The sequence below is a fragment of the Nyctereutes procyonoides genome, unplaced genomic scaffold (genome assembly GCF_905146905.1).
Source record: "Nyctereutes procyonoides isolate TBG_1078 unplaced genomic scaffold, NYPRO_anot_genome, whole genome shotgun sequence".
Classification (NCBI taxonomy): Eukaryota; Metazoa; Chordata; class Mammalia; order Carnivora; family Canidae; genus Nyctereutes; species Nyctereutes procyonoides.
In genome coordinates, this window is record NW_026575051.1 from 10,860,001 (window position 1) to 10,882,616 (window position 22,616).

The 22,616-nt window shown below is 50.3% G+C and overlaps 1 protein-coding gene across 12 annotated transcripts in view; it reads right to left on the bottom strand.

Moving 5' to 3' along the window:
• The window catches only part of TRERF1 (transcriptional regulating factor 1), a 210,610-nt gene that overhangs the window by 18,453 nt on the left and 169,541 nt on the right, over nt 1–22,616 (bottom strand). For 6 of the 12 annotated variants that reach the window (XR_008665137.1, XR_008665136.1, XM_055330774.1 and 3 more), the window contains exons 5-14: nt 20,214–21,902; nt 18,697–18,743; nt 17,686–17,836; nt 16,312–16,626; nt 12,498–12,900; nt 11,832–11,898; nt 9,923–10,062; nt 9,688–9,791; nt 7,876–7,951; nt 213–301 (exon numbers count right to left, since the gene is read on the bottom strand). Coding sequence is in view for 10 of the 12 variants with exons in the window: in XM_055330774.1 (XP_055186749.1) it covers nt 213–301; nt 7,876–7,951; nt 9,688–9,791; nt 9,923–10,062; nt 11,832–11,898; nt 12,498–12,900; nt 16,312–16,626; nt 17,686–17,836; nt 18,697–18,743; nt 20,214–21,644 (2,823 nt within the window). In the remaining 2 variants the exon portion in view is untranslated. The remainder of the gene's footprint in view (nt 1–212; nt 302–7,875; nt 7,952–9,687; nt 9,792–9,922; nt 10,063–11,831; nt 11,899–12,497; nt 12,901–16,311; nt 16,627–17,685; nt 17,837–18,696; nt 18,744–20,213; nt 21,903–22,616) is intronic. The other 6 variants (XM_055330776.1, XM_055330775.1, XM_055330773.1 and 3 more) reach the window with 2 other exon arrangements.

Sequence of the window (22,616 nt, forward strand, 5' to 3'; positions counted from 1 at the left end):
TATAACCCCCTACCACTGTGTCCAAATAATCTAGGTTCTCCTTCTTCAGTATATCCCAAAACTGGAACAACCCTAACATCCTCCATCAGAGAGAGGCGGGAGACATCCTTTTTGTGAGAGTGTTCAACAAGTACCAAATATTTCTGTATGTCTTTAGATACAGAAGTTCCCAACTTCAATTTTAAGTGAGTGACTGGAAAAAGCATGCTTACCATCTTCTGTACAAAAATAAAGTCTTTGCTGTAAGTGGCTAGTGCTTTATTAAACAGTTTTCTTTCGAGGGAGGTCCACTTGTCCGAACCTACAACAGAATAGAAACGTCATAAGAACACACAAAGTTCTCCCTCCTTTTAAGTGCTGGCTTACTTAATTATATTACAAAACACGACTGTTTAGAAGTGATATAATCCATATCCAACTCTTGTTTGAACAAAAAGCCAACATAGTGTAAAGGTTAGCAACCCTGATGCCTGGGTTCAAAATCCCAGCTATGTAGACTTGACCTTGGCAAGTTACTGAACCCAAGACTCAGTCTGGTTACCTACAAATGGGAATAATTCTAATTGTCCTTAGCTTTTGTGATTTTTGCAAAGGTGAAGGAAGATAACGCACCACAAGTGCTTAGCTTAGTAACTGGAAGGCAGTGAGTGCTCAACAAATTGTAATTCTGCTGTTCAAGACTGCAAGTGTTCATGTAGTAAGTGCTCCTCAAGATGTGGCAGCTTCGGCAATCTCCACCCTCAAGATGCTCACCATCTAGTGGGGAGAAAAATCAGGAGCCCATGGTGTTCAGGGTAATGGCTGCAATGATGAGGTGGAGGGCATGTGCCAATGGGGCACAGAGAAGCAGCCTCATGCTCAGGTTAGGGTCAGGCTTCCAGGTAGAGAAAAATACCTGAGCTGAGTTTTAAAGGACACACAGAAGCAGTTCAGGCAAGAAGGAAATGGAAAAGAATTCTGGGGAGAAAAAGTGGCTGAGACAAAAGTGAGAGGCAAGAACAAGATGATGCATTCATTCATTCAGCAGGTATTTATTAGGTGTCTACTACATGCAAGACACTGTGCTAGGAAAAAAACCCACCAAACCCAAGCATTTCTAAGTGCTTACTATGTGCCAGATTCTAAGTACTTGATGGGTATTAGTCATTTGGCTCTACCAATAACCCTGGTAAGATTGGCATTACTGTTACCCATTTTACAGATGAGGAAATGGAGGTGTTCAGAGAAGGAGCAGTAGTCCAGTACAGTTTATCTAATAAACTCCTGGCAAGTAGATGAGGCTGGAGAGGGGAGTGGGACCATCCCCTTGATAGATCTGCAGACTGGTGAGGAAGAAGCCCAGAAATCCTCGGTTGGTGCATCTGCCTTGGTGGCTAAACTTGATTTTCACATTTTTGAAACCTCCATAAATGAGACAGCATGATATGCAGATCATCATATGGGTGATCCTGGCCTGTTTGGGGTAAGAAATAAAGCTTACTTCTAAGATAAGTCCTATTTCTAGGGGCTCCAGGGAAGGCTCAATTCCTGTGGCTGTTTGCAGAAAACTCTGCCTCATTTTTCTGGTTGAGTTCTCCACATCTGATTCTTTGGATGATACATGGTTGGCCCTCTGACATTCCTCCACGTCTCAGAGCTATAATCCCCCAACCATAGTACTTGTCCTCCTCACCAGGATAAGCCCAGGATTTTCCTGGTTGACCGTTGAAGATGAACATATAGGACACCTGAACTGTTTCTCCCCTTGGAAGATTCAGCCAAAATTAGTGACTCAGGTTCCTTGAGAGAATATGTGAGTGTGATATAAACTCAGATTTCTGAAATAAACACTTTCTCCATGTGACGGAGCGATGGGTCCCCAGACCAATATGCTCTGCAGAGTTGTACTGGTTCAGACCTCCAAAGCACAGGGCCACCACCACCTGATTTATTTGGTTTGTAAGTTTATCTGTTTATTTCCAGAAGGAAAGTGGCTTTCTGATCAATTCTCAGCAGAAAGAAGCTATCTTCCACAGGTTCTGGAGACTGGGACATCTCTGGCTGTGTAACCATCACAATAGGGAGAAGAGAGGCTGGGTGAATTAAGCAGCTTTGCTGAAGTGGACATGAGCAGAGGAAGTCAGTGGGATTTGGGTTTCTAGAATGGTTCCATCAGTGTTCCTCAAATTCTGTCTAATATTCAAGGCCTTGGGGTCCCAGCAAGCATATGTTCCCGTTGCTCAGGAGCAGAGGTAGAAAGAGACGGAAAGGATTACCAACAATTTAGTTGAATGACCAAAGAGCAGCCATGGTTTCCTTTAGGTATCCATCAAAATAGCAAAGAGGTAAGAGGAATCAGAAATATAATGGTGGTGGGGACGCCTGGGTGGCTCAGTGGTTGAGGGTCTGCCTTTGGCTCAGGGCATGAACCCAGAGTCCTGGGATCAACCTCTACATCTAGCTCTCGGCAGGGAGCCTGCTTCTCCGTCTGCCTATGTCTCTGCCTCTCTCTCTCTGTGTCTCTCATGAATAAAAAAAAATCTTAAAAAAAAGAAATATAATGGTGGAAGAGGATCATGATGGGGATATGTCACATCAGGTGAATCCCTGGTCAAGCTACCCTGCTGCAGGTCCAAAGCCCATGCAGCTCTGGGTTGCATCTCAGGTGGGGAATTAGGGGACATTTTGCTGATGGAAACACCCAACTAGATCAATGAGAATCCATTCCTCTGTCAGCCAGACAATACATTTCCTAAGTTAGAGTGGAGCTCTGGGACCTGGTGAGACACTAACAGGGCCATGCAGCCTTCTCAGGCCAGCACATAGTCTCTATGGCGTGGATACACTTACTTCCACCACATGCCAGGAGAGGAGTCATCATCTGCTTACTGCCCAAGAAGCAGTGTTAAAACACCCAGGTCTACTTTTAAGAAAGGGTCCCTTCATGCCTCTAGATGGCTTCTTAGCTGCAACCCCATTGGATGTGAAGGAGCTCCCCATTGGATGTTATGGGCGACCCCAAGCCTCATGGGGGAAGGGAATTCCTCCTGACTCCTCGGTGGTTTTTAGGGCTGCTGCTCTGTGATGGGGTCTTCGGTCTCCCCATCTGAGAGCATTCATTCTGAACCACCAGTCCTGGATTAGAATGGGCTGCATTTTCCTGCTCTGAGGGCTTGCAGGGGCCGCAGCAGGGAGCATGTGCTCAGAGAGTAAAAGATGGCTCTTCTATGTAGTCCTGTGGGTTGTGCTTTAGTGCACAAGACAGTACTGTGTACACGTATCTGTCCAACAAGGGCGTCTATGAAGTGAGAGGCAGAGTCAAGCAAATCCATTCTTACGCTCACATTAGAGCAGGGTCAATCTTCCTGACCTCCTGGTCATGAGATTGCCCACGGGGGTGAGAATCCACCCTTGGGCTCCTGGACTGAATTTCCAGGCCCAAGCCTAGAAACACCTGAATGTGCTTTTCCCAGATAAAGTCACTGTGCTGTGAAAAAAGGGTGACTTCAGTCAAGAGACTACAATCTGCAAATCCAGTTCTGCCACAGAAGTCATCCTGTGGTCTCAGGCAAATGTATTACACTTCTCTGGCTCTCAGTTTCCTCTTCTCTGACAGCCTTTGATCCTAGGTAGGTGCACAACGAATGTCACTGGCCACTTGCGGAAGAGATTCCAAGTCAGCCCACATCTATGGGATACACACTATCCTCTGCTGATGTGCATTCATGGCACTGGTATTCCTTGTTCTGCATGGGTCCAATCCCACGGCCCTACTCCTGGCTGCTGGTCGCTCCCCGTCTTCTACTACTGGATCCCCGAAATTCCTTCTGTAATCCCGTGAAGCAAAGGCTCAGGAATCTCATTCCTAGAAGGCTCTGTCAGGAGCACTTTTAGACAAATGTGTCTTCATTTGTAGACACAGTTCTAAGCCAGCCCTTCCTGGATTCTGTGTCTTGGATCAAGTCCAAGATAAAATGCAAAACCAAGGCAAGGGGCTGCCTCTAACCCTCCCTTTGCTCTGCCCTTTCTTCCTCTCCAGAATCCCTGCTGTCCACTCAGCATGCATGCAGGGTTAGTGGGCTGACATTCCCCCAGTGTTCATTTGTCCTACCTGGGGATTCCTGGCTATTGGGCTGTTATCAGCAGGGGCCCCTAACAAGCCGATTAAGGCTAATTACAAAGGGCCTAATTAACTGAGGAAACTGGTGCTGGAACAGTATCCAGAGGAAAAATGTTCTGAGCTTTGGTTGCTGGGAAACAGGCTCTGGACTGTGGCTAAATTTGGGGCGATCTATAGCGAACCCAGGCAATTAAAAAGAGACATGGAGCGGTGAGAGAATTGGGCTCAGGATCTTTTACAGAGGGCCCTTCCGTCGTCCTCTCAAGACTGAAAAAACTTTTGTGATGGTGCTGTTATCGCACATACACAAGGAAGATACATTCACTACAGGAAAAGGGGGACTGTTTTTAAATCAGATCTTTGCTTCTGTGAAAGGTTTTCCACAGTGGGTAAAGGCTGAATAATTTTTTTAGGAGTAAAGGGAGAAGTTGGTTGCTGCCAAAGATCCCCCTGGAGGCAAAAGGAAGGGAGGCCTCCATCTGAATCCAGGCCTCGAGCTCGTCCAAGGACCCTTTCTTTACCAGTGTTGTGTCAGGCAAAGCCAGAGAGTAAGCATTAACTCAGGTCCTGCCCTTGAGGTGACTACTCTCCAGCCAGAGACATGAGCTAAGAATGCCTGGAAAATGACATCACAGCTGTGTTTCTTGCAAAGTATTCTCTTGAGTACGTAGTTCTGTCTCCTCGTCAAACAGGACAGCTTCCAAGACAGAGAACAAGACTTCGCTAACCGATTGTGTATTTCCTCCAGGAATCCTGCAAGTCCAGAGTCAGGTCAGGGTTTGGGACCCAGGAAGAGCCTGGACTAGGCTGGGAGCCAGACAGTGGCCTCTGCTGCACCCTTGCCAGGAAGCATAAGGCCAGTGTCCGCACCCATCTGCAGGAATGACCAGTTCGATGGAAAAACCAAGGATGCGCAAGCTGCTTAATTATAACCAGGCGTCCTCTCACCCTAACTCCCCCATGCTCAGGCCTTCTACACCCAACCCAACTACTAGCTGGGAGCCTCTACAAACTGCTACCCACACATGGGCGGAGGGTGCTCAGAAAGGGCTGGACTGTGTGGTCTGGGTGTGGATTAGCACACTGGGGGCCACTGCAATGATACCTTCCTTTCTCCGAGGATCTTGTACAGGCCTCCTCTAGTCTTGGCAAGCTGCTCACCCACACTAGTATCTCTCCTGGGCCCAATCACTGGTCATTTTTTCCTTTTCTTACTGAATTGTTTGGGATGGGGTGGGATAAGTCATAAATAAAGTAAGGGAAGTGATTTTCATAGGCCTGGGTCTCTGTCTCCCCCAAACTTGTAGCCTCTGTCTTCTAGTTCAGTTGTTCTGCTTTGCCTCCAGGGCAGGGAGCTGGGGCGGGGTGACACACTGGCATGGCCACGGAGCCAAAGCCAAAGGCAATCCAGAAGATAGTGTTCCGGTGATGCTGACTTGGCCTCACAGAGTCCTACTGGAGAGCAACCCAATAGGGCACAAAGGATAGGGCAGGACAAGGTCATGGGGATGGGATTCACCTATACTCTGGAACCAAACTGAAGTAAGGAGGCAGTGGCTGATAACTAGGACATGTGATGGGGGTATACTCTGGGGTCTCCTCTGGGGCCTGGAAGGGAACTATTAAGGGATGGAGTCAGGCTAGACTCTAGGGACCAGTGACCTCTGATCTTTGTTCATAGTTCTGTAAGATTCCCCAGGGTCCAATCTGTGATCATGTCCTGGAGAAGGCAGATGTCTGGCAGACAGGTGAGCACCCTTTTCTGGAAACACATGGCTAGTGGAATACCAACCCTTCACACTTCAGGTCCACTTCTTTTGCCTCCAAGGGTTGAAAATTCCAGAAGGCAACAGAATGCTTCCTGGTTTGCCTGAGTGGGAAGGAGTCTGAGGATGGGCAATATATTAGCTGGACCCCAAAAGATTGGTAATTTTAGCAGAGTTTAGTTTCTTAATTCTTACTATTATTTTAGTATTTTTGTTTTGATTTGTTTGGGGTGGCGGGTGGCTTCTAGTCCATAGCTTTCCAAATTTTATTATGTCATGACACACATAAAACAATCGAATACTTGCTTGGCAGAGTGGGAAGAACTGGAGGGGGTCTGGGTCTCAGATGAGGTTGCTCACAGCTGGAGCTGACCATCCCAGAGGCGCCGGCCACCCTGGTCACCCCAAGGGTGAGTGCAGCTACAGCAGATGGTTGGGAAGCTCCCTGTCATCAACTCTCTCGCCCACTATACAAAGAAGCCTGAGACAGGCTCCAGGAGGCTGGACAGCCTGTCAGGGCTTAATGGGCAGCAGATGACACTGGGAATTAAGAGGACTGAATTGTTTCCATGGCAGATTAGGGAGGACTCCCACATCTTCCTACCCACACTTGGGGCAGACCAAGCAGGAAGTGATGGAGAAAATATTAAGAAACTGGCTCCCTTAGGCCCTAGTTAAATGACAGATTTCTTATTCCTGTATCCATTTTGTGCCTGCCTAGTCGGGTAGAGGCCTGCATGCTGACAGGGATCTACAGGCAGACATCCAGGGCTGTCTGTGCTCAGGTAAGCGGCTTCTGCGGCCTTTCCTCCCTGTGATGACAGGCAGGAAAGTTGGCTCATGAGAGGGGCAGAGTGAGTGTGGCAAAGGGTGGTGGGCATGGTGGGGTGCCCATTGAGGACACTCTAGTATTTGTAGAGCAGCCCTCACACGGTAGGCCCATCTGGCTGCCTGGACTGAGGACTAGAAAAAGCCCACGTAAGTATTTAGTACATTGGAGGATTTGGCCTCCTGTGAAATGGAGAACCTAGGCAGGCTCATGGAGAATCATCTCAGAATGGATGGGTTTACCCATTAGTGGAAATCAAAATGTTGATTTCGACTTCATTTTGTCACCTCAGGCACCCAGACCTGTTGTCTTCTCTCTTCATGATTCGTACTATTCAACTCTCAAAAGTGTTTTCTCCTTCCTCTTTATTGGTGATGCCATCATTAACCCACACCCTCGCAGAACACACTCTGTATATGTACATGTGTATGTATATCATGCATATGTGCAAACATATTACATATATGAAGGCGCATATACACACGTGTATATGTACACCACATGCATACGTGTATGTCTTTCTCCTGCCATGAGTGTGATCTACTGTTGATTACTACTTCCTCCTCACACTCCAAACTGCATGAGGAAGGATTCCGTCTGTCTGTCATAGTCACTGTTTTATCTTAGTACTTAGCAGTTTCTTGCATGCAGCAAATACTAAAAAAATAATTATTCAACAAATGAATAATAATAGCTACTAGGATATGCCATGTATTGCACAACATTTACTATTTGTAATCGTCACAAAAGTGCTGTAAGGGATGGAGTAGGAGCCCCGTTTCACAGGTGAGGAGACTAAGGTTCCAGAAGGCCAAGGATGCAGGCAAGATCTGAACCCATGTCCACTGATTCCAAAGCCAAGGGGCTGCTGAATGTTGTCTCTGTGCTGTCCCCTCTCTGGCTCCTTCCCCAGACGCACCAGTCTCACTGCCACACATGCAGGCACCACCCACAATCACCCAGCTCCTGGCACATCCACAAGGGGCAGGACTCCATACAAACACCCAATAGTACTCAGCCAACAAATACAATTGCCCCACCAGCTAGGCCCCAGAAGGCCTTGAGCTCACAAGGGGTGATTAGGATGGGACTGGTCTATCTATTATTAAAAGCGACATCACCAAACATGCAAAGAGCCTGCTCTCGGGAAGCAATGGGGCACAAGGCTCCTGGCCACCTACCGGCATAGTGGTAATTTGCTAAAGGATGACATTTTAACCTGACTGGCTTCCGCAGCAGCAGCATTTCCAGAGCAGCCTGCAGATAGATCCATGGGAGAGAAAAGGTGAGAGTCAGTAATGGGTCTGTGTGCCATGGGCAGAGCATTACCTAAGGAGGAAAAGGAGTCAGCAGTGCACAGCCAGGAGTTGGGGGTGGTGGAAGGAAAACCAGAGGGGAGCTCCCCTAACTGGGGCTTCCTTTCTGGCCAACAGGACTCGGCATTCAGATACCTCCCCCTGCCCATGCCTGCTGCCGATTGGTCATGTTTGAAAAAAACACAGGCGGCAGTGGAGACCCCACTTCTTCCTTGGTGAAGGCCCCAGCCTCAGGGAGATAGTGCGGCCTCCTCTGGATGAAGACTGAATCTCTGGGGAAAGGCTCCAAGGAAATGAGCAGGTGATTTGTAAGTGTTTTTGCAGAAAAACCACATTCCATTACAACTGTAACATCAACGGTTGTATTGTAATAACTGTATTATATATACATTGTCTTTCCAGAGGGCCCAGCTAAAGAACCCTTTCAAATATGCCTCCTTCAGCCTCATCAACTTTAAAAAAAAAATGGTGCATGTGGGATTGTAGATGGGAACAGAAGATGGGTTAGGGGCAGAGAAAGGTCTAGAGCCTTGCTTCTTCAAGTGTGGGTCATGGACCAGTAACATAGGGATACGCTGGGAGCTGGTTAGAAACACAGAACCTTGGGCCCCACGTCCAGAGTTGCTGAATAAGAATCTGCATTTTAACAAGATGCCCCAAATGATCTGTGTAAAAGTAAAAGTTTGAGAAGTGCCTCTTTGCAACATTTGTCTTTAAGGATTAAAGAGTGTTCTCTAACACTCTAGAAAATCCTTGAAGCCAGACACCTGGGTGGCTCAGCGGTTGAGTATCTGCCTTCAACTCAGGGCATGATTCTGGAGTTCCGGGATCGAGTCCCGCATCAGGCTCCCTGCATGGAGCCTGCTTCTCCCTCTGCCTCTCTCTCTATGTGTCTCTCATGAATAAATAAAATAAAAATAAAATGTTTAAAAAAAAAAAAGAAAATCCTTGAAGGGTGTCAATAATCTCATGAGAAGGTAGTAATTGGGACATTTGTTTACTTGCACATTTTCATAAAACCAAAAAGCAAGAGGCTGAAGATGGTACAAAACCATGTATTTACTCAAAGGGAAAATGAGGTTAACAACCGAGTGCTCTTGCCAAGAACTCAGGTGGAGCAGGCAAATGGGCCACTCGGATCCTGGGAAAATGGTGCCAAAGGTCAGATTTGGGGACACCACAGAACCGTGTCAAAGGTGAAAGAATGACACTAGTTGATGCACACCAAACACTTCATTTTAGTCAGGGGAGAAAACAGTTCAATGAACATCAAACTGGCTGGCTTCCACGGTAAGGAAGAACAATCCAGAGAGTATGATAGGCTGTTTCAGGCCAGGTCTTATTTCAGTAAAGCTTTCTACCTCTATCACTGGAGGCCAGGTTTCTGATGCTAATTATAAGACTGCTGAAAAGAAATTCTAATTTCCCAAGACAGATGTGACCACAATTATTACTTAGGAACAGATGTATACACAGAAGTCCAACAGCAGGTTCTCCTGCAGGCTTTAAATCCTGACCTACTCAATGAGATAGGGAACATAGCGACATATTGATTGGTCATGATCTTAAGAATTGGTTTTAGGGTATGTGGGACAACACAGAAACTCAGGAAAACATTTTTTTAGGATTCTGACATGAAGAATGTAAACTGTGAAGTGTATTTTCACCGTTCCTTACCATCACATCACCTTTGGCCTCGAAGAGAGAGTGCAAAGCAAATTCAGAATTGGTCCCTCCACCGGGCAATGCACTTGAACAGCACAAGTTCAGGAGGTTCTCCACTGTTGGGAACAATGAGGAGCCACCACATCAGAGAGAGCTCAGTCTCAGGGAAAAACACACCCATCCTAGAGCCAGATGCCCCTGTAGAGGATCAGGCCTTTCCCACCCGGTTCTTGCCTCATGCCAATACCTCTTTGCTGGAGGTCATGGTTTTCTAGTTCTGGCCAGGGCTTCCAAACCAGTGTGGCCTTGTGTGTGTCCTGGGCCAAGGCAGAGACATCCTGAAGTTCTGGGATCTCTGCTTGGAACCTCAAGCCAATGTTGATGCGTCTTTAATGACAAGAACGAAAACAACAGTATGGTCTTCAATTTGAGGTCAAGAGCAACTGTCAGGAACTTGAAAAAGAAGGAAACCAGTTCCTTCTGCAAGAAGAATGCAGGGCCATTTCCTCACAGTGTGATCCTAAGATTCCAGGCATGGCCTTTTCACTGGGATAAGGAACAGCTTTAAGATTGGGGAGAGAGGCTGCAAGGGGCAGGGAGTAGTCAGCCTGGAGCATCGTAGCTCACTATAACTGAGACAGGGAGGGTGCTAATTGCAAGGCAACAGCTGCCCATAGTACGGCCACTGGCACCATTTAACCAGAAAAAAAATGTAACAAACATAATGAGCTTATTGTATTTATTATTCCTTTCAGACCACTTTCACATAAATTATCCCATCTGAATTTCACAAAGATCTATGATGTAAGCAAGGCAGTGACAATAATTCCCACTTAACAGGCGGGTTAACTAAAGCCTAGAAAGGTTGGGGCACCTGGGTGGCTTAGTTGGTTAAGCGTCTGCGTTCAGCTCAGGTCATGATCTCAGGGTCCTGGGATCAAGCTCCAAGAATTGGGCTCCGTGCTCAGTGGGGAGTCTGCTTCTCCCTCTGCCCTTCCCCCTGCTTGTGCTCTCTCTCTAGTAAATAAATAAAGTCTCTAAAAAGAAAATAAAGCCTAGAAAGGTTACTTCATCAAGGTCAAATAACAAATGGTGCTGGAACTCAGGTTTTTGGATTCCTGACTCAATGTAGTCACCACTCTACCACCAGGTCTTTTCTGCACTTCTCTAGGAAAACAGCACCTTTCTTGGGCTCCTGGATGGCTCAGTCAGTTGAGCCTCCGACTCTTAGTTTCAGCCCAGGTCGTGATCTCATGGGTTGTGGGATCGAGCCTTGAGGCAGGTTCCTCACTCAGTGAGAATCTGCTTGAAAGATTCTCTCCCTTTGCCCCTCCTCCCATTCACCCACGCATGTTCCTTCTTTCTCTAAGTAAAAAATAAAAAATAAAAAAAATCTTAAAAAAAAAAAAAAAAAGGATAAGAAAAGACAATAATAGCACATTTCTCTTCGAAGCATTGTGGTCCCTACCCCCTACCCACAACTTAAGTATTCAACAAGCCTATTTAGAGGACCAGCCAAGAATCTTAGGGAGAGGACAGGGAAGGAAGCAAGGGCATCTGGATGGAGCCTCATAGAGAGCTGGGTACTCTGACAGGACTGCCTCAATGTCAGTGGGGATGCGCAAGCATATGGCCACAACCAAACTGGCTCATGCAGCCGGAGACCAGGAGACTAGGTTTCCTGAATATAGGGCTTCATGAGTTAGTATGCATTGAGTCTTTGGCAAAAGCCTTGAAGCACCAGTACTTGAGAAATACCATGATCCTATAATTTCTATAACTTCTCATTTGGTGCTACTTCTTAAAGTTCCTCATCCTCAGCTGAAGCTTCTGTTATAAAAAAAAAAAAATAGGGATGCCTGGGTGGCTCAGTGGTTGAGCATCTGCCTTCGCCTCAGGGCATGATCCTGGGGTCAATGGATGGAGTCCCACATCGGGCTCCCTCGTAGGAGCCTGCTTCTTGTGTCTCTACTTCTCTGTCTCTCTCATAAATAAGTAAAAAAAATATATATATATTTCTTTATTTTTTTAATAATAAAATTATTTTTTATTGGTGTTCAATTTGCCAACATACAGAATAACACCCAGATCTATGTATCTTTAAAAAGTAAAACAAAAATAAGTAAATAAAAATGTAAAAATTGGCTTTTTCTTACGGTTCAACATCAATGGTCTGCTCTCCAGGCCCCGGGGTGACTGTCACGTTGCTGCCATCAATGCTGTCTGAAGCACAGAAACCAGAGGTCAGTGATCAACAGGAAAGGGAGCCGAGGAAACTACAGCCAATGAGCAGGGAGCCTCAAGTCCTCACGGGACGCTCTCCCACCCAACCCCTGCCAGAGTTACCCCCAGGGGTGTCTAAGGAACCGGATGCCATGCGCTGCTAGTCGGCTTAGGGTCCCTCATGTCCCACACGGGGTAAGGAGGAGCCCTAGAGGAGCCTAGCTGGGCGGCTCCTCTGAGACCATCCTGACTGGAGAGAGAGCTGGGGCTAGCCGGCCCTCCAGGCTCGATCTTTGGGCAGCACGCGCCTCGGAGGCGGAAGCCTGGTCTCGCAGATAATACCTAATCCTATTTGCATGTCTACTTAGCACGTTTATTTGGGGGTGTCTCAGGCTCACGGAGTGCGCGCACGCCTCCACCGCTGCCTCCACCGCTGGCTTGTGCCAAGGAGACGGTCCCCGGCTAGACTGGGGTTCCCCTGAAGGTAAGCATCGGACACTGAATTCGGGGCGTCGCGGGGCCCTCGCCCAGCAGAAGCTGGCGGGGCGCACGAGAGGCCAGCGAAGGAGGGGAGCCCTCCCGGGGAGGCGGGGACTCACTGGAGCGGCACAGCAGCACCCGCGGCGTGGGCGTCAGGGGCGTGAGGGGCAGCTGCGGGTGGGCGCCGGGGCCGTGCCCCGCGATGAGGACGTTGCTGAAGAGCCCCGAGCCCTGGCGCACCGGGCTCAGCATGGGCGGGGGCGTGTAGGGGGGCAGCTCGTGGGCGGGGTCCAGCAGCAGGTGGTCCCCGAGCACGCGCGGGGAGCGCAGCTGGCTCTGATACAGCGTGGCGCCCGAGGCCGAGGCCGAGGCCGAGGCCGAGGCGGCGGGGCTGGCGGTGTAGGAGGGCGGGGGCGGGATGAAGAGCGGCTCGGGCCGGTGCCGGAACTTCTTCTTCTCCGGCAAGCTCTTGAGGGGCTCCTCGGCTTTGGCCGCGCCCGGCTGGTGCTTCCTGGGAATCTCCTAGAACGGGAGGAACGGGCCGGTGTTCGAGTCCTGCGGCTCTCCCCACAGGCCACTGCCACCGGCTGAGGGAAGGAGGGGGGCGCGTCTGCTCTAACGGGGACCCCACCCCCTGCCCCTCGCCTACAGCCAGCTCCAGCTCCAGCTCCCACAGGGCGGGCTCCGAGGCCTGACTGGGGAGAGAGCCTCGGTTTGGGAGGAAAGCCCTCCCGTCTGGAGAGCTGGGGGTGGTGGAACGGTGGGTGGGCAAGAAGAACACAGCCACATTCTTCATTGCTTATCACCGCATTCCCATCTGGTGAGTGGAATCCAGCCGAGGGGGCCCTTTAACTCCCCCAGCGCTCCCAGGGGACAGACATCGGGGACAGATAACACATGTTCTGAGAAGGGGGCAGAATAAATCTATTCAGGGAAGCCGGGCAGACAGAGGCTGTGGAGCAGGAGGAAGAAGGGGACAAGCCTAGCCAAGGCGCCCGGGGCCAGTGACCCGCACTGGGCTCTCCTTCGAGGTAGCTCTGGAGCGGAGGGAGAGCCATCTAGGGTCTTTCGGGCCCCTGTCCTGTGCTTTGCTTAAAAAAAAAAAAAAAAAAAAAATCGGATCTGGTGACGCTCCCCCCTCACCACCCCTCACCACTGCTCCCAGGACGGTAGCTCATTTGCAGCAAGCCCTTCTCCTGGGTTGCTTCCTGTCAGCAGTGTTAGTTTATCTTATGGCAGCGGAGCCAAGCACAGTCTGGAAGGAAGATCTGCCACACGGATACATATATACTAATAAGTAAACATATGCACATAAACAGATAAGCAGGGCATGCCGAAGCCAAACAGAAACAGACTCGGGTTGTGTGCCAGCATCAGCCCAGAGGAACCGAGCGCTCGGGGTGGCTCGGGGTGGCTCGGGGTGGCTGGGGGTGGCTGGGGCGGCCCCGGTGCCTCTGCGAGGGCCGGTGGGGATACCTGCAGAAAAGTTCTGGGCCGTCTGTGGCACCCGCCCAGGCCCTGCAGGCCAGTGCCTGTCACAGCTGTAGGGCCTGGCAATTCCCGCGCCAGGCCCCAGGGTGGCCCCGCGAGGAGGCAGCAGGGGGTGATGGGAAAGGTTGGCCGTGGTCATGTGACCAGCTGCCTCCAGGCCATGTGACCTGCTCCAGTCCCCCCTCAGCTCTGTCTCTCCTTCAGCTTCGCTGTGTTCTGGGGGTGCTGTCCCAGCCCCTAGGAGGGCCGAGAGCACCCCCTAGGCTTCCGGCTCACCCCCAGGGGGCTCTCCTTAGGCCAGAGTGCCACAACCTGCCTCCTCTCCCCACCAGAGGGCTCCTCACCACCTGAGGCTGAGGTGGAGAGAGAGACCTGAGGAGAACTGGGAGTGGACGGCTGTGCGCCCCCCCCCCCCCCCCCCGCGGCTCCCAGGTGGGGAAGTAAACCTGAAGCTTTATACCCCATTCCCCGGTAACGGATGAGGTCATCTGACCACAGACAGAGCTTGCATGCTTCAACCCTGTGTCAGAACCCAGACCTCTGATCACAGGGGGCAAAGGTCCCTCTACTTGAGCCTCTGGTCCTGTCACTTCAGCTCTCAACCCCAGGCAAGGCTCTGGGACCCCCGGCTAGGGAAGCCACCCCGAATTGTCAGGTCTGGATGTCACTTGAGAGGAAGCATTTACAGGGTTCCACGTCTACCAAGCTGTTCAGCCCCTGGAGGTGGAACCACTCACTGAGAGGTTTGACAAGCTCCCCCAGACCCCTGGATGAGTCCAACCCCAGACTTGGGGAAGAAATGCAGGCTTTGCAAAGGGGGAGGGTCTTAGTTGCCCTGCATCCCCAGGGGGGGCCAGTAGCAGAGTGGGGATTGGAACTCAGGGCTCCCTCCCAGACATTTAAGTTTCTTTACATCAAGTGTCAGGTTCTTGCTCTTATTTACTCAATCCCAGCTACATGCTTCTAGTTCGGTTTGTCTCCTTACTTATGACGTCTCTCTTGCCTTTTCTACAAAGCCAGCTTCATCTCCGCCTGTAAAACCCTGCTCAGAACTATCCTCATGGGGGTCTGCTGAGCAAATTCATACCAAACTCCCTGCATCTCCCCAGTCCCTAGTGACTTTAGCTGTCCAGGGGTGCTCCCCTGCAGCCACTCCCAGGGGATCACTGTTTCTCTGCCCTGGTTTTTCTCTCATGGTCTTGAGTGGGGGCGGAGGGTGCTACCTGGGGCTCTGACCCCTGTGTGACTAGGAACCTTACTGTCTCCAGCTTCGGGCTGAGAGTTCTCCAGGCACAGAAACAGTGTCTCTCCTTCTGAATCAGGAACTTCCCTAGGCAAAGAGGGAGCTTGGCTCTCATTTCATCTCTCTGCCTGTTGCTGGCTCCCAAGTCTTGCAAGTTCACAAGAACCCTCACTCCCAGAAGATCCCCCTCGGCCTCTCCTCTTCTGAAGCCTTGGTATTACATAGAGAACCAAGAAGGTTCTTTTTGGACTTTTCTAGTTCTTTAAATTTTTCACCATACCCCTATTTTGGCCTAACCCCACCCTCAAGCCACCTGGAATCCCAGCAGCCACTTTTTCTTTGAGGACAAATATGACCCAGCACACCACTTAGTGGGGAGGGAACAGATCTAGATATAGTCAACCACATGGGTTACAGACTCCCCAGAGGAGGGGAGGGAAGAGGAAAGAAGAAAGGAAGAGAGAAAGAGGAGGGAGGGACCGAGGTGGGTAAGAGAGGGAGGCAAAGAGGGGGGGAAAGAGAGAGATATCTCTGCCCCAGAGCCAAGCTAAGCTGCTTGGGTGACACGCTTGGAATTTGAGAAAGAGAAGGAGAACTTAAGAGTGAGTGAGAAACACAAATATCTTTGCTTTCCTGAGATTGGGGGGTAGATGTCTTTCTCAGTGCTGTTACTCTGGGAACCTTAGTGAATTAGGTCCTCTAAGGCTAATAATGCAGGGGGGATACTGAAAATATTAAGCATCTAGTTATGCTGACCATCAGAATGGATGCCAGGGCTATTGCATGGAAGCTTGCTGTGCCAAGGGTTTTTACCTCTTTGGCTGCTGGATTTGAGGAGGTCTGCAGATCCTGAAGCTGGGGGGCCAGGGCCCAGCTGAAATAGGACTGAGATAGGACTTCTGTATTTTATTATCTGAGATAGGACTTCTATATTTTAATAGCCGTGATTACCAGCTGAGTTATCATGTGTTTTAATTTTGGAATACCTTCAGGCCTCTCAGAATCTAACCCAGACCGTTTGCCTGGGAGAGTGACAGGTGTTCACTGGGTAGCTGGCAGTGTGGACAGAGATAGGATTCCCAAGCCAGCCATGGCCATGTTTATGCTCAGGCCAGTGACCCCGGAAGAGCTGCCCCATCTCCAAGAAAGCAAAGGGATGTTCTCACCCCAGGCAGGCAGGGGGCAGAGCAGCAACTCACAGCAGGCGGGTGGGGGGCAGCCCCTTGGGGTGAGTGTGGGGGAGAGAGGGTCATCCTCACGAGCACGGGCATCTCGTCGTCCGACATCGAGCTGGCTGGCTTGTCTCTGGCGGAGGGGGCGGCAACGATGCTGTTGGCGAAGCCCTGAGAGCCTGGCTTGGGCGGGAGAAGCTTGACAGGGATAGACACGGGCATGACCATGGGCGTGAGGCTTTCTGCCTCGGGAGGGAGCTGCGGTGGCGGCGGAGGCGGAGGTGGCAGTGGCGGCTGGGGCTGAGGCTGAGGCTGAGGCGGCAGGGCCTTCTCTCCTTCCTCCTACACAGACAATAAAGGCTTTGATCCTGGGCTGAGAGCAGCTAGTCCCAGTGGGGATGCACTTTGCTTTTCCTGAAATGTTGCAGGGCATCACACATGGGTGGTAGAGAGCCACTGCAGGGTGGTTTCCTTCCTGCAACCCTGAGTCCCTTGGCTCAAGTGATGCCAGTTGGCAGTGGGCAAGGCCATGCACTCTATTTTCTATGTTAAAAAAAAAATCTTGACTGTTATCACTTGTATAATTATACAGATAATTGTATAATCGTATAATTAAAACAGATCTTTTGTTGTCATAACTTTTAAAGAAAAAGAATGGACTGGTAGGCACAAAATAAAACATAATAAGCTCTTGTGTAGGACCTCTTAATTCTACAAGCCTCAGTGTACTCATCTGTCAAATGGAAGACAAAGCTCTTGTATTTGGAATGGTGACCTGGGGTATCCACAATTTTGGTGAACAGGGAGTTAACCCCATAGACTTTAATTTAGATCAACAATTATCTAAAGAATTTAAGAAATTCTTTGCATTTTTTAAATTCTTTGCATTTTTAAATCTTTCTCTAAAACTGCATGGATACTTCACCACATGGATATCCTCTCTGGATAATCCTGAGGGTATTTAAAGACCTTCCATTGCTAGAGTCTAACACTAGCACACTGGTGAATAGAAAATGTTGGTCACATTTGCTTTCTCTGGCCATCGGCTACTAATTTGGAAGGCCCAAGAGACTCTGGTCTTAGGTGCTTTAAGCAGCAGAAGTTAAAAATAATGTTGCATCTACATGTTTTCTTTGCTGTCTTTTCCAGAAAGAGGAGAAACTAGGATCCCTCAAAAGATTTCCAGCCCCCCTGCTTTTGACTCTTGTTCATGAAACCAGTGGAAGTGGAGTCTGTTTAATCTGGCTAGCTCCTAGCATTAAAGCTTAAGTACTCCTGTTAGGGAAGGACTGTGCTTCCCCAGATGCCCACCTGGGGGTCACATTACTCTCTGTCTGATGGCAGCAAAGCAAAGCAAGCAACACATGGTCTGGGAAGGGCCGGGCACTGGCTCCCGCTAACCTGTTTGAGACTGGGGGAGGCTCTCATTCCCCCATGGGACCGCATGTGGCCATTCAGGGCAGGCAGGCTCTTGAATTCCTTCAGGCAGATGGAGCACGTCAGTTTGTTCTTGGCATCAAACTGCTCCCCAAACACTCCTTTTGGTTGGCTACTGCTCAAGGGTAGAGCCAAACGGAGAGGACATACATGTTGACAAAGAGGAAGGGTGACTTACCACAAGACCTCACACCCCGCAATGAACCCAGTGCTCCCAGGGTCCCACTTGTATTATCCCAATACCGTTCAGAGAACTAAGCCCACTTTACATAAGGAAAACTGAGCCTCAAGAGTGGGAAAGGGCTTGCTCAAAATCATGCAAGAGTTGAAAAAAACATCCTTCATTTTAGGCCGTCAAGTGCTGGGTTTTTTCCACTTTTGACCTATTATCTTTCTAGGGTCGCCTCGGGCCTCCTCTTCCAGAAGCCCTCCCTTAGAGACACATGTCTAAGTACTCTGGTTCAGCCTCTAGACAGCATGTTGTAGCAGTCTGTCAGGTTCTGACTAAGAATTTACCATGCCTGTGATGGGGGGAAATAAGTCTGTACTACTCAATGCTGCATTCTCAAAGCTTAGCTCTATGCCTGACACTCAGTAGGTATTCAATAAATACTGACTGGTGGACAGAACATGGTCTTCGGAGTCAATCCCAATATTGCCACTTACTTGATGTACAAATCTAAGCTCTGAGCCTGTTTTCTCATCTGTAAAGTCACAGGAACACAACTAAGAATGGTCAAGTGCTTACTATGTGCTAGGCACATGGTAATCCTACCCACCATCACTGGAGTTGCTTTATTACACAAAATAGAGAGTGCCTAGCACACAGTAAACACTCAAACACAATAGCTGCTATTCTTATTATAAACTTCTTTGAGAAACTGACTTTGAATTTGAAAATGAATCTTGATAGACAACCCAGGAACACCTCCCAGTCTCCCAAAATGCCAACATGCCTTCTTGCATCCATCCTACCTTGACTCGGGGGACCCTGGCTGGGCTCTGCCATCAGGTAGGTGCATCTAATTTTGAGCCATGCAGGACACCGGAAGAAAGAAGAAAGAGAAAAAAGTGTGTTTCTGACGGGAGGAATCTTTGAGCTCAGGGAATCCCAGGGCCTGCACTTCTAGTATGCTTCCCCCAGCTCACAGGGCCAGCAGGTCGTTCACTTCTTTCCCTCGCTTCCACAAGCCCCCCAACTCAGTAACACACCCACTTCGGCAGCTGCCACCAAGCCACCGGCTCGCCAGGACTCAATCCCCTACCTCGTTCCTTCCTTTTCTCCCCATCCACCACTGTGGGCATAGATAGGCTCCATTCCCTAGAAAGGCATGGAACAAGAGAGCTGCATAACACAGCATCATGCCCAGAGATCTCCTGTTGGTCAGGTCAGCTGTGGCCATGTCACCTTATTCTTATATTCAAAAAGGCTCCCCCAGTTACCACTGGGCCTGGGTCTCAAACCAGATAGGGTCAAGGAGAGCTCGTCTCCAGCCTCCATCAGAGCCCTCTTTCCATCTACCCTGATCCCATTCAAGGTTTCCTTCTCCCCGGAGCCTGTTGTCATACGAGTGTAGCTCCCAGGAACATGACAGGGCATGAGCAGTGCCCAGCACACAGGAACCTTCTTGTGGCAAATACATTTGAGAAACAAACGGTTAATGACCGTGGCCCACAGATCTGCGGACGATCTTTGTCTGGCTAGATTGTTTTTTGAAAAGTCCTGAATAAGAACACCATCAGATGGGGCATCTACCTTCCAGGCCACCACAGCTGGCACCATTCCTCACTGTCTCCTAACAAGTCACTTTTTAAAAAAAAAAATTTTTTTTAACAAGTCACTTTTATTACTCACTTTACCTGCCTGGATCCTGAGGGCAGCTCAGAGTCTCATCTCTGGGAGATGCACAACACACACACATCAGCATAGCACAGGCTCTGAGAAGCCCCTCAGCGTTGCAACCAGATTCTCTATAGGAATCCCCCAATGTATTTATCTGGAGAACTCACTCCACCCCCATCCCCACCATATCTATTAAACATTCTATGGTATTCCTGGTCAGAGCAATATACTTGGAGAAATGCTGTCATAATGTGGTCACCTTCCCAAAGGGGGAACAGTTTCACAAAGGAATTCCCTGAGGAGTCAGACCTAAGGGGGCCAGACCTCCAACCCCCACCCCGTGTGGTCCCTGGGCCCCCCAGTCAAGCCTTGACCACTACATGCATCATTCAGGACCTTGTATGGTATTATGAGCATTGCTGCAGCAAGACTGTAAGCTCACTGGGCAAAGGGCTGAATTGAAATTGATCCTGGATTCCATGTGCCTGGCACAGACAGCATCAGGCACATGTGCATTAAGGTTCGTGGTGTGGATAAAGAACAAAAGCACTGGAGGGGCTGGTGAGAGGGGTGGGCACGACCTAGACTCTGCTCTGGCCGGCGCTATAGCACATCAAGATCCTCCAAGCTGCGCCCACCATAAGAATACCTGGGGCCACAGGGCACTGGGAGACAGCTGCTGGTGCTGAGGCCCCATGTTGTTGAGGTGGATCCCGCTGGGGGATAGGAGTGGCCGATGGGGGAGGGCCCCGCCGAGCCGGTTCAGGTCCGAGCTTGCCGGGTCTCCCATTCCTGCATCAGGAGGCCCCAGGTCGCCGTGGGAGCTCAGCATGGTCTGGGCCTGCCTGTCGCTTGGGTAAGTCTTGGGCTGACTGTCCTCGCGCTGCTGGTGCTGGGGCAGGTGGCTCTGCTGGCAGAGGGGGTGGCCGTAGGGCTGCTGGGGCTCCTGGTAGTAGTACTGGGGCATGGAGCCCAGCTGGATCAGCTGGACGGCATGCGCCTGCTCTGGGGTGTACTGGTGGGGGTCCCTGTGATACGAAGGGGGCTGTAGGTGCATTTGCTGCTGTTGCTGCTGTTCTTGCAAGTGCTGCATCATGGGTTGGGACTGGTAATACTGAGGTATCTGCATCGGACCCTGCCGCTGCTGCAGCTGCAGCTGCTGTTGCTGCTGCTGCTGAGGCTGTGGCGGGCGGATCTGCTGCTGCTGCTGCATTTCCTGCAGGGACATATGCTGCTGCCCGGCCTGCTGCTGTTGCTGCTGTGGCGGCGGGTAATACTGGTGCTGCTGCATCTGCTGCATGTGCTGGGACAGCACCTGAGGGGCTTGCAGTGGCTGTCCTCCCTGCACTGGCATCTGAGCCAGTGGCTGCTGGTAGTCATAATACAGGTGGCCCTGGCTAGCGTGTGGCCCCACCTGAAGAGCTGGTTTGGACAGCCCACTGGGGAAACCAGGGTGAGCCTGCTGGGGCACCTGCTGGTAGCGAGCAGGAAGAGCTGGCGCTGGGGGCTCCATGGGCTTCTGGGACAGCAGCTGGCGGAGGGCGCTGTCAGGGGCTCCGTCCATCACTGCCGACTGGGTGTGCAGCACCTGGGCCATATTGTTGACCTGAATTCGCAGGTTTTGGTTGGCGAACACCTGGGTGAAGGAGTCTAGCTTGTGCAGGACACCGCTGGTGAGTTTCTGGGTCCGGATCTCACTGGCCTGGGAGTAGGTATATTGGTAGCCATCGGCGGGCTCAGCCTGGGCCGGTGTCCCCCACACCATGTTAGAGTTGGTCAGGTTGCTGCGTAGCTGGACGTGGTTTCCAGGCCCAGTATGACCTCCCCACCCTCCCTGCCTCGAGGGATCCACTTGGCCAACGTTTTTGGAACCAACCGGCAAGCCTAGACCATCCCGAGTATCTTGAGGGAAGTGGGGGGAGATGGGTGACGCCTGTGGGGCATCCATTCCAGCCCCTGTGACCGTATTCCCATAGTTGTGGTTCAGCCCACCATGGATGCCAAGTGGTGGCTGTTGGTAGAAAAGGTTCTCACCACTGTGGGCCACATGATTGGTCTTGTACAGCTGCTGATCCCCCATGGTGCCTGCCTTGGCCGTGAATGTCCAGCCACAAAACCATAAAAAAAGGTCAATGAGACAAACCCAAAAGAACTGAGACCCTGAGAAGCTGAGAGAAGGCGTCCACACTATTCCACGGCTGACATGTCGGTGAACGTGGCTGCAGCCAGATGTTCCTGTTGGCCTGTACCACTCATGTGCAGAGTGGGGGGCTTTACATCCTCACGTGGGCTGAGGTATGGACTAAACACCACCGTGGTGCAGAGATGCCACTCACACCTGCAAGACAAAGTGCAAAGCACAGGACAGGATTTAAGTGGATGCTTTTTTAGATTTTACGTATTTATTTGACAGAGAGAAAGAACACAAGCAGAGGGAGCAGTAGCCAGAGGGAGAGGGAGAAGCAGTCTCTCCACTGAGCAGGATGCTGGACGTGGGCTCGATCCTAGGACCCTAGGATCATGATCTGAGCCAAAGGCAGATGCCCAACTGACTAAGCCACCTAGGTGCCCCTACTTGGATGTTCTGGTAAGAACAATTACATCTACACTGACCAATTAGAGAATTTTTTTCTAAAGATTTTATTTATTTATTAATGAGACAGACAGAGAGAGGGAGGGAGAGGGAAAGAGAGGGGCAGAGACACAGGCAAAGGGAGAAGCAGGTGCCATGCAGGGAGCCCGATGCAGGACTCGATCCCGGGACTCCAGGATCAGGCCTTGGGCTGAAGGCGGCACTAAACTGCTGAGCCACCCGGGCCGCCCCGATTAGAGAATTAAATACAAAACAGGAGACTTGATTTGGAGTAGCCTGTTTTGTACACTGCACACCATTTACCCCAATTCTGCATATCTGGACCCTCATGTGAGTAGTGAACTCTCTTTCAAAGCCCATTGCTCAATGCCTCGTTAGTTCATTGATTTGTTAATTCATTGTTTTGCTCACTGATTAATCCTTCCATTCATCTGGGACTCTAGGATCTGCAGGGGATGT